At 31.5% G+C, this 12711-nt stretch overlaps 1 protein-coding gene across 1 annotated transcript; it reads left to right on the top strand.

The window, feature by feature from the left end:
- Window positions 1–4309: 4309 nt before the first annotated feature.
- Window positions 4310–5024, top strand: LOC115033525. The gene is made up of 3 exons (XM_029486240.1): window positions 4310–4416; window positions 4596–4718; window positions 4800–5024. Exons 1-3 carry the CDS (start codon window positions 4310–4312, stop codon window positions 4903–4905), a joined length of 336 nt encoding a protein of 111 aa, XP_029342100.1. The 3' UTR covers window positions 4906–5024.
- The last annotated feature ends 7687 nt before the right edge of the window (window positions 5025–12711 follow it).

The raw sequence follows: 12711 nt of genomic DNA, 5'->3' as shown, positions 1-12711 counted from the left end.
AAATTGTATGGTGTATAGGAAATGCTAATATAAACATTCAGTAAAATTTTCATGTATCTACAGTTATTCGTTTTTGAATTACAACAAAATAAGGAAATCACTACATGAGAAATCGAGTGAATATCCAATGTTGTAAAAATTCGAATTTCAAACGATCATAAAAATTTAATTTGACTTTCTTATAGATATTTTTTGTTTGATAAAGGTAGATAATCTTATAAGGAATCTTGTATTACACTTTCATATCTTAGATTTAAAAAGAAAAATTTTTATGAATTTCTAACTCGAAATAATTTGCAAATTTTCGTGATTTTTCCATATTTTGTCATTTTTAGAACTTTAAATGCTTATGAAAAAAAAATTGAAACTAACGATTTTTAATATTTTTCATCTGCCTTTGAAACAATATACTAGGAGCCTTCTATTAAATTTTCAAGCTTTTTTATCCAACAAATAAAATTTTATTGATATTTTTAGAAAAAAAACTAAAAAAAAATATAAAATGAAAATGTCCGTAAAGAGCTCAAAATAAATCAAAATATTTTGAAAATGTTATGGTGTATAGAAAATGCTAAGATAAACATTCAGTCAAAATTTCATGTATCTACGGTCATTTGTTTTAAAGTTACACCAAAAACCCAAATTCAATTTTGTGAAAAATCGATTTTGCGTAAAAATTCCCGTTTAATTTAATTTTGGTCATAAGTATTTTTATTGTAAATTGAAAAGCTGACGAGTTATAAGCGAAAACAGTGAAAGGGGCGCGCAACCCTTTGAAGAGGGGTGGAGAGCTAGGCACAGGGGGTAGGTGTCAGGACTTTTGGTATGTTTATCAGTGAGGTATAAATTAAAAAATAAATCAAACTCCCGCTTTCGTGGAATTACTTCCCAACTTTTTTCTAATTTGACTGGACTATAACCAGTAATCAATTGATCAATAAATACGTTTTTAGTTTTCCAGCATTTTAGTGTGTTTATGTTGATGTTGATGGAATTAGATCAAAAAACAATATTTCTAAATCTGAAGATAGCCGCCAAGCGGCAAATTTAAATACAAGCGCAATTGGTATATTTACCGTAAAATATAAGTGGCGCAATTGGTACACTGACCCTGAAATACAAGCTGCGCAATTAGTATATTGACCCTAAAATACAAATTTTGTTTTGGCGCAATTGGTCCATGCCCTTTGAGATAACACAAGGTATTCTTGATTATTTTTCAGGTATGGAAATACCTAGATGTACTGACCGATCAATATGTACCTATGCATCAAACAAATTCCCCTAATACACTTGTTATCAAACTGTTGTTCAAAACCTTGCAACAATATATTTGTTTTTACATACCATATTCTGTATCCTTTTATAATTAATTTACATACCCAACGAATTTACCTTTTTCACTATTAGGGTCCCATTTCTGAGGTTTTTGTTTTGGTATAATATGAGTATATCGTGTGGTATGGGTAGGAAGTGAGCTATTTCAGTCACGTGCGACGTGTGCGGCACGAGCCGCAGACGAGGGCTGTATTTCGCCGGCTGTATGACATAAGCACTAAAGGTGCAAAAATGACCTATCATTTGCACCAAAATGGCAAAATGTGTATGACATAAGCGCCAATCTAATATTATATACCTGCTATACCCAACATATGACATAAGCGCCAAAGGTGCAAAAATGATATATCATTTGTGGCAAAATGAATATATTATTATGTAAGTAGTTATTTAAAAATCACTATAATATAAATATAAATATAATTTTATAAAAAAAAATGTCAATAGTAAATTATATGCATACAACACAAATAAAATATATAAATTTATTAAATCAGTTGATTGCGATTTTATAAAAAAAATACTAACAATATATTATGTTTTAATACAAAACTGCTCACACGCACTGTCATGTGACAATCTATTGTAATCAGATAATACATTTCTCGATTAAGATTAAATATATGGAGGTTTTAAACGATATAGTTCTAAATTTAATATCTATTAACCGTGGCACACAGGTAGGTACCTAGGATTTTGGCGCTTTCGTACGGTACGATTTTGGCGCTTTAGTTCAATACGACATTTTTTTCTTATCTCATTTTGGCGCTTATGTCTTCCACCGATTTCGCCCAAGGCTGAAATTTCCTTCCACCACGACCCAAATGCAGGGACCTATAATGCGACAATTAGACTATAATTCTACGACAACAATATTTCATGAAAGAAACGATTTGGTTTTATTCATTTTATTAAGCGTCTCGCATGGAGGTTATATAATATGATTATAAGATGTAACCAAAAGCTTATATTTTGTATGGACCTCATAGATTTCAGTGTATGTTTGTGCAGAGTATCCGTGCTTGAAATGTGCGCGCAGCACTTTTGGGGATTTCCAATTTACCGCCCGGCACTATGAGGAATTGTCATTTCCCACTTTACCTCCCGCTGGACGGAAAAAGGACACTTTCCAACGCTTCAACCGCTATCGAAAACCAAACTTTCAGTGCAGGCGTGACAAAAAAAAACATTTGTACCAAAAACACTTGAATGTTTAATCTAAGGTTGTTTTCTAAAATAAATTTCACGCTGTGTTTTATCTTTGATATAACTCGTACAGTCGTACCTGTTCTGTAGATTGTATATAGACAGCTGTATCATTGTATCAACTAATAACTATCAACACTTTTTGCCCAAAGTATCTTATTTAGAATTTTCGTATGTATGTACATAACATAGGTCTTGCTGCTACTATACTAGGTACCATCAGTTTTTATTTTATATATTACCGTTTCGATAAAATTCTTTACCTAGATTTTATATTTTATAAAATATACCATTCTGTAGTGCGAATAATCGTCTTTAAATAATATAAATCAGCATTACCTCTTATATAACTTTTGTGTTCGTTGTACTACTTGTACTAGACTTAAATGTTTGTTTATGCTGTTTACCAATTACGCATAATCACAGGAAAAGAGATTTTCGTTATCTATTAATATTAAATTATGTTTTTCTAATATATTATTAACATGCTTTATATTTTGATGACTTTATAGCCTTTCATGCCATAACCTTAATGTTTCCTTGATAAAAATATTTACTTGTGGTTTTTCTATATTCAGTGTAATGACTTTGAACTTTAATTTAAATAGTTTTCCTTGTCTCTCACCTTTACAGACTATCTGTCCGTTTCTTGAAAACGCGCATTTATTTTTATCTGATGGCAGTATTGAGCCTTTATCTAACGCTGTATAATACGAAAGTAAATTATACCTTAATTCTGGCACGTATAGTAAATATAATGATTAATTATTATTCCATTTATTGTTTGCAAATGATAATATTTTTATATTACCTACCTTTTCCTTCTGCTAACAAAATTGAACCGTCAACTATTCTTACTTGAATTGGTTTGTCAAATAATACGTAATTATAAAACTAATTTATTTTACCGCACATATGATCCTATGTTCCTGAGTCAAGTAACCAACGTTCCCATAGGTGTAACTAGACCTTAAAGTTACGAGGGGGGAGGCTTCAGCCCCAGTATATTTAAAATAACTAATAAATGTGGGAAATACTTGATTCTTCAAGTATTTTCTGCATTGACATTTCTAATGCCCTGGTAAATTACAAAAATAACAATTACCTGGTTTTCTATAGTAGCTTTAATTTTATGCCCAGATTCTCAATTCTTCTTTGGATTATTTGCCGTTTGCGCTATTGTCTTTTGATTTTCCATAACTGTCATACTTCTTTGTTGTACCCTTGATTTTTCAATTTATAATCTACTCGTTCAATTATTAATTGTTTTATCACCTGCTGGGATAGAATTGTTTCTATAAAATATATTATATAAGTACCAATAAATAGTAAGTACATAAATATGGTTTGTCAGTTAAAAAAAGTCATGGGGGGGGGGATACGACACCCAAATCCCCCCGTAATTACGCCACTGCTTGTATACTAGATCGGACGGTGCCCCCCTCTCATTCGAAGAACCGACCAACTATATAACCCATTTGCCCACCTAGATTTAAAACAGTCTGCACATCAACTTCACGTCACACGTACGTTGTCCGTTCATTCTTATAAACACAATAATTGTAATTATAATTATTATAATAATCAGCTCCTCTTCGGAAGTTTTTTTGTCCCTTTGAACTTTATCGTTTTTCGCAAGACAGCGGTCTTGCTCATTTCAAATTTGATTTTTTTTTTAACCATACTGGTCTCGTTCTAATATTTCGTTTGCACTTCATACAACACGAGTGTGGAACCAGTCAAAACCATCATGCTCAGAAGTAACATGACTCTGGTAATGGCTCAAGAGGGCCCGAAAACGAACGCGACCACCACCCGACCCGGCAAGGCTTTCAAGAACAACAAAAACTCGATGCTCGATGTTATGTTTAGGTTTGCTATATAATGAGAGCGACGCAGCCGTATACAAGAAGGTAAGTCGTTCGTGAAATAGAAATTATACTTAATCCGTGGATTATTTTATGTTACCATAATGTTATATTTTCGCCTGTCGTTTTTCCTCCAAAATTGATACAACAACGTGCGTATTATAAACGTTTTATTTAAGTTTGAGCTATCTCTTCAGCCACCGAAAGTACTACGGTACCAGTGAAAGAGTGCCACAAAAATACCTCTTGTGGATGGGTCATCTACACACCATTCACACGCCGTATCGATTATTTCATGAAAAACTCGTGAGTCCATCCTACCTGCACCTCAATGCACTTATAGTAAAATATAACAGTCGTTTTAAATATACTTTTGCTTGATTACAGTTGCATTTACAATCCGAACTTGGCGTGCTTGCAGACTGATGATGATCTGGTCGCCAACGCGTACGTGTACCGCTGCGTGACCCCATATTGTGCATTTGTATTTTAGCTTTGTATTAAGTTTTCAAAATTGTTGACCCTACAAATAAAAATGTATTGATATTCATAGAAAAAAAGTTGGGCAAGTGGGTGTCGCCCTGCTGTATAGTAGGTTACAGGTGGGTCACTGTAATGGATGGTTTTAAATTTGAATTAAATGATATAATATACTTGTATAAATAAAACGATTCTGAGCGAAGACGGTCAGTCAGCTTAATAATTAATATGATATTAATATGATTTTACTAAGTATATTTGATGATAATGTTATGAATAAAGTAATTTATACGGTAGCCAGTAGGCAGTAAGATGAATTAATATTATAAAATAACAACAAAATAACTAAAAACGTTATTCTTGGTTAATTAATTTGTAATTTCATTCAAATTTGAATATCAAATAACTATAAAAAAAAAAAATTTGTTTTTTAGTTTTTATATTTTTTGGTTATAACCTACGTACGTAAATCCATGTTTTACTATTTTAAATAACATTAAAAAGTAATTATTAAATTGTCAAAATTTGATATTTAAATGCTTATAAAAAAAATTGTGTCCATGTATTTTTAATATTTTTCAACTACTGTTGTAACAATATATCAGGAGCCTTGTATTACTTTTTCATGCTTTTCGACCCTACAGTTATTCGTTTATGAATGACAACAGAATAAGAAAATCACTACATGAAGAATCAATTGAATATCCAATGTTGTAAAAATATGAACTTCAAAAGCTTATAAATATTTAATTTGATTTTCTTGTAGACATTTTTTTATGATAAAGGTAGGTAGACAAACTTATGAGAAATCTTGTATTACATTTTAAAATCTTAGATTTATAAATAACAATTATTGTAACAATATATTAATTATTAGGAGCCTAGTATTAAATGTTCAAGCATTTTTAGCCAACAAATAAAATTTAATTGACATTCATGGAAAAAATTGGAAATTTAAAATGTCTGTAAGCAATTCAAAACAAATCAAAATTTTATCGTGTACAAAAAATGTCAATATAAACAATCAGTGAAAATAGAATTGTACCAAAAAAAAAATAATATTTTTAAAAAAAACACTGCCCATCATTATAAAATCAGCTCCACTCTGCAGAATCTAGATCAAAATGATCTAAAAATACTTTATGCGTGTAAAAAAATATAACTGGATAACTTTACACAATATAGAGCTTAAATAGATTTTCTAAAGTTTTGGTATCAGGGTTAGCTTGTATGATGACTTTAAGTCCTTTCTGTCTGTCTATTCAAGACCCCAAGTGACCTGTAATGGTTTTTACTTTACTTCATTGTCAATAACTCGTATACGAACATTTTAAAATAAGCTTTCAATTTTGTTCGTATCATGTTTGAAGAATCATAATATATGAATTATATAAGTCATATAAAAAATATCATATTAAATATTGTATAGTCTAAAAAATTTGATTTCAACAATTTTTAAACAATTTTTCTAAGTTAGAACAGAAGGTACTAATTAAAAACTAAAAAAATTAAAATTTTTAGTTATTTTATTTTTTAAACTATATACAAATTAATATTTATTTAAAAACAAAGAACCTATAATATATAATTTGTACATTTTTTTTTTAATATTCTACATGAGACTACATGTACATATTTTAACAATCATGGAACTCAAGTTGATCATAAAAATTATAAACTTATTTTCATGACATTTGTCCTAAACATGTTTAATTATAATCATTATTTTATTTGCAAATCTTCACTTATTCTTGAAGTCTTGAATCAGAACATTATAATATACATATATAGTTAACAAATCGTTAATTATATTAAAAGTTTAAAAACTATATTGAATATACAATAATAAATACGAATTTCTTAAATAAAAAAACAAATAAATATTATATTATTCTTAAGCACAAAGTATATTATGAGGTACATTATACATATTGTGGACTGTGGTACGTTGTTATTATAATTTTTGTAATATAAAGTAATATATTAAGTAGTGGCGTCATTTGGGGGGGGGGGGATTTTGCTCCCTCCTTATCATTAGCGGGCCGGATATGGGCCGCAAGCCCACTATAAATTAACATTTCAAATTATTTAATTCTCTATACTAGGTATATTATTATGATTTCTTCTTCTATTTTCAATGAGTATTAGTGTACTTATCTATAATTACTCTATTATAATGATAGTGTATCTGTGTGTCATGTGTTATCAAAGTGATTATCACTGTATGATGTTTTTTAAAATTGGTGTCACTGTAATATGCTGGTATATGCTGGTATGGTATCGTGGTATAAGCTACCTTATCATTTTTCAGACAACTGCCCCCCCAACTCATTTAATAGATAACTGATAAGAATTAAGGACTTCCTTATTGTTTATCGGTATTCAGTTCCATAATTAATAATAAAACCGTTTAAACCTATTATTATCTATGATCGCCTCATGCCTTACGAGTTACGGTTGGACTTGCCATTCAATATTCATGTTTATTGTTTGACATTATATTGACTTATACCTATTTGTTTGACTCATATTTGGTATAAATAGTACATCAATTGGGGTAAAAGTTCTGTCAAAATAAGTCATCATGATAGGTAATATCCCTCTACAATCTACATAGTACATATTATTATGTATGTATTATTTAGTCATTGTTGTCCCTCAAAAAGTGAGTTATTTTTGCCTTATGTCAGATAACAGGTTTTTTTTTAGTTATATTTTGGGCTAGTCAAAATTTTGCCCTCCCACCCCCCCCCCCCCCTCTCGAAAACTAAAATGATGCCACTGATATTATGAGGACGCTTGTCATTGTCTTACAAACGTATGATATACCAAATTTTCGTTCACTAGTTTCAATAATAGTGTTTATACTCTGTATTAGAGTGAATTAATATAAAATAAAACTTTTAGGTACATATGTATACATTATCTGTGCTTAAGCGTCGGTTTTTATTCGATATTTTGATTTTCATGCGAGGTATGGGTAAGTGAAGTATCACAAATTGAAAATGCATAGGTACATTTTGCTTAAAAATTAAAATACCAAATAAAAGCCGACGCTTAAGCACATACCTAAAAGTTTTCTAATAGGTCAATTCACTCTAATATGAAAGCTAACAAGACACTATTGAAACTATTGAACGAAAATTTGCAATGTCGTACGTGTGTAAGACGGAAACAACAAATGGATGGGTAGCGTCCTCTTAATGACTTTGAAATTTAACAATTAGCATCATGATTAAATATTAAACTATAGGTATAGTTTCAAGTATAAAAACAACAATTTTTAAAAATAATCTTAATAACCTTTAATTTTGAATATAACCTAAGAAAATACCAGTTAAGCCTATTAAACTGCACGGGGGCCAAGCAAATAGCAATCTACAAACAGTTCAACAGTTCTGTCCCCGTGTGGCTATGTTATAAGGAAAAAAAGTGAACTTACCTATTAAACAAAATAATTTTTGAACATAACACTTAGAACTAAGTACAAGAGTATAACACTCTAAAATTGAAAATTCAATTCAATATGCATGCAAAGTATTATTTATGTTTTATTATTAACCTAATCAATGGTTTTTTATATTTATATTGAACTTGTATAATATAATATGATATATTCTTTGATGATTGAATTTTGTTGGAAACTTTTTTACTCACATTTACATATTATACATTCGGAGAAATGATTTATATAACGAACAATGGACAAATTAAGTTTACAAATATTTACCGAAGTCTAAAAAAAAAATAATAATAATAAAAAAGAGCTTTGAAAGATTTAAAATTATTGTCTTGAATTCTTATTTCGAATGAAAAAAATCTAAAAAAAAATAGAGCATTATTTGGTATTGAACATTTTACGATAAAATTCATTAAAAAAATAAACCTGACGTTTATGTTTCAGAATAAAATATTTAGGGTTCTGTGAACTGTGTAGCTTAAATAAAATTAATTTTCTATTTAAAAAGAGGATGTTGTATTACAAAAAATATTATATTTTTTAGATATAGTCATGGGCGTGCTCACGGGAGGGGGGGGGTCATGGGTTTAACCTCCCCACAACTGAAAATTCCTGAGAATGTCACTTGATACCTATATAGTTTAGAAATGTGTTTAAAAGTTTGGTTTCGGAAACTGAACTGTTTTGTGGTACCTATCATATTTTGACAGCAGGATTCGCATTCGGTACCAATAATATAATGTAAGATCATAATATCATATTATTTGATCATATTCGTATTTGATATATGAAAGCACGATTTTCACGTAGGGAATGTTATGTTGCTCGTAATTTATATTTTACGATAACTATACAAAGCTTTACTCAGGGCCGTCCTTACAATGTCCGGTTAAGTGTCTGATAACGCTAACCGGAAGAATTTATTTTGTGTTACAGATAGAATTCTGCCGGTTAGTCTTAACCGGCCGTGAATTCTACCGCTATTAAAATCTGTTATCAGTCGGTTAGCGTTTTTGCCGACACTTTACCGGAAATTGCAAGAACGGGCCTTAGTCGACGATGTATATACATTATACAGTCATAATATTCATAATATATAAATGTTCACGATATAAAATACATAATGTTGTAATATAAACATGGAGCGTTTGACACACGGCATCCGTCGCAACCGGTATACGTGGTATTATATGACCCACGCCACCTTAGTGGCTCTGTCCGTGGACAAATGGCTGGGCCCGATCACGCTGACCGAAGCTGTTGGCACTTGGGCCTCCGGGCCGGGTCAATCGGGATCGTACTTGCAGTCGATGTGCACCAGCGCGGCAGTGGACAGCAACGTGAGCAACGTGAGCGAAATGAGTATGGTGGCCAGCACGGCGATCTGCCCGTTCCGGAACAGCGACCGTGCGGAGACGTACAGCAGACAGGCGTGCAACAGACACGCGGCGAGCCATAGCACCGTGAGCGCCACCGCGGACCGGACGGTGGGCCCCAGAAACCGGAATGGTTGCAGTCGTGGGTCACACAGCTGTTGCGGTCGGTAACCACTGAAGCCGTGGCTCATGTAAATGCTGCCAGCTGTATAACATAACATTATGGAAAATCAATATAACTGTATAATATTATAGACTATACCTATTTAATAGGTACTAAATTCAATTAATTAAATTTTTTTATAATGTAAAATGGCACTATTTTAGAGCGGTCTAATGGCCTTGTACTTGACCTAGGTATCAAACAAACAAGTTGTCTGGATCCTATAGATCACACATTATGGACATGGCATGTTGTGATGAATTGAAATCACTTGAACTTATTACACGAACTGCACATTCCTTCAGAAACGAATTATTTCTTAAGCTCCAAATCCCTCATCCTACGCAACATGATTATAAACCTGTAGCTTTAAGACTCAGATTAGATTCCTTGGAAATTCACGAATCATAAACATTCGGTAAATCTCCAGATTTAAAAAAAATATCTTTATTTAAAAACACAGACTCATCTACCCTCAACGATTTGTCCGACATTCTGTTGCCTTTTCCATTCCACTATTCTCACCACTACATTCTACCACATTCTACAAACATAATATATGTTACATTAACCCATTATGTCCCTTGATAATGTGGACCCCCCTTCATTTTTTATATTATTAAATAGTACTGTTAGGTAAAGTATTATAATATAAATCTATTCATAGTATATTGTAAAATTTCCAATTGGTATTATTCCTTGTTATATTTTATATATTAATATGTTATGGACTACTGTTTAAAGGACTCAGCTCATAAAATTTTAATAAATAATGTAGCGTGTGATGTTACCATTAGTGCACACTCAACCCAAATGTCAAGTACTCTGGTGCCCCGGCGTGTATAAGTACTCGCACCCAATACCCCCCACTTGTTGCGTGTCTGCAGATGTTAATTAATAAATTGGAAAGGTCTACTGGCTTATGTTCGTGATATAATATATATACGAATATTGTAATGCAGTTTTCATTAGTTAAAATATATAATATTATCGATGTACTCATAGGCGTCACTTTAAGGTGTATCGAGGGGTGTTTTTCCTACACCATGAATTGTTTGGGGTATCAGGTGTATCGTTTTGCTACGACAAAAAACTGAACTTTTGAAAATGTATTATATTTGAAAGGTATTTATTATTCAGTCTTAACGACAATTTTCGTTTTTATAGTTGTGAGTTGTGATTATTGAAGTATAACATGAAGTAAAAATATCACGGTCAGAATAATTTTAATCTTTAATGCATTGATAGTTGATAACCTTAATTTTTTTCTTGTATGAGTGTTTCTATAAAATTTGTTCAACCATGTTCAGTTAAAATTTTAAATATAGGTACTAAAATATACAAAAATATATTTGTACCATATAAAATAATGGGTTACGACCTATTCACGTTTTTATATTACTTTACTAGCTGATCCCACGCACTTCGTTGCCCGTAAAAAATGACAACTCTTAAAAAAAATGTGATTGTTCAACCGCTTTTGAGTGTAACTCGCTGCAGTAAGTGCAACTCAGTCACACTTGTAGGCAATCCGGATACGTCGGATCGCGGTCAATGTGCGACAGCATATCAAGTAAGCAATCCACGCAATGGTGGATTGTGGACACGCCGATGAGCGGTTTTAAGTGCAACTCAGCCACCTTGGTAGGTAATGTGCGAAAATTTGATTTGATGTTTGCTTGTACTTGATCTGTCAGATTAACCAATGGCAACCACTATACAAAAAAAAAAAAAAATACTAATTTCTACTAATTATTTCTCCTATAACCAATACTCAAAAGCAATCGTTTTTAAACAAAAATTTCCATCGTAAATCTCAAAATTACTGAGCACCTCCGGTTTCATTTGTAAAACTAAATCATCCAAGGAACCACTCAAATATACACAAAAAAAATTCATCAAAATCGGTCCAGCCGTCAGAAAAACATTCATTTTTATATATTATACAGATAAATATTTAACAGTTAAATTGTTAAATTTTAACCAAACAATTGATTGTGACAAAAACTGGTGTTCCGTATAAATGCGTATTCCCATTTCTCCGCTATTCGTCGTTACTCGTTAGGTTTGTCTAATTATTCAAAAAAGCATAACCTTCTTTTTACCTTAAAAAGTACCAACTGTACTAGATACGGTTAGGTTAGGTTAGTGTATAGATTCGATCGTACCAGAAGATACCCTTAAAGTTGATGATTGGAGCATTTTCAGTGCTCCTAAAGGTGACGTCAGACACAAAAAAAGCACATCATCGTTAAATTAATACATTCATCGCTATGATAAGAATCTTTAATTTTGCCTTGAATCAGATTAATTATAAGGCATTGGGAGAAAATCCTCGTTTTTAATAGATGCCATTGTACATTTACATAATATGTTACCAGCTGATACCGTGCACTTCGTTGCTCGTTAAATGTACCAACTCTATATGACTCAAACTTTGTTCAATCCGTAATTTAATATTCGGTGTATGGTGTTTAAAATTTATCTTAACTTTTCCGTCGCCCGGAACAAAAATTCTGATTCGCATCAGTATATTATCATGTATGCAATCTACCTGCGGTAGATCGTGGACCCCGAGCTGTTTGTACGTAAGTGTATGATTTAACTCTTAAGTATCAAAGTTATACCAAGTTTGTCGTATCCGACCTATGGTGGATTAATATAATCAATTAATACAAAATCCTAACCTAACCTAACCGTACTAATATCAGATGAATAAAAAAAACCAATTTTTAAATTAGTATATCTTCTTCCCAGAAGTCAAATCTACACACAAACATTCATTTATATATATATATATATTGACAAAAAATAATAGTA

This window comes from Acyrthosiphon pisum, chromosome A1, assembly GCF_005508785.2.
Source record: "Acyrthosiphon pisum isolate AL4f chromosome A1, pea_aphid_22Mar2018_4r6ur, whole genome shotgun sequence".
In the NCBI taxonomy this organism is placed as follows: Eukaryota; Metazoa; Arthropoda; class Insecta; order Hemiptera; family Aphididae; genus Acyrthosiphon; species Acyrthosiphon pisum.
Note: the sequence above shows the minus strand (reverse complement) of the source record. Positions and strands in the feature narration are given on the sequence as shown.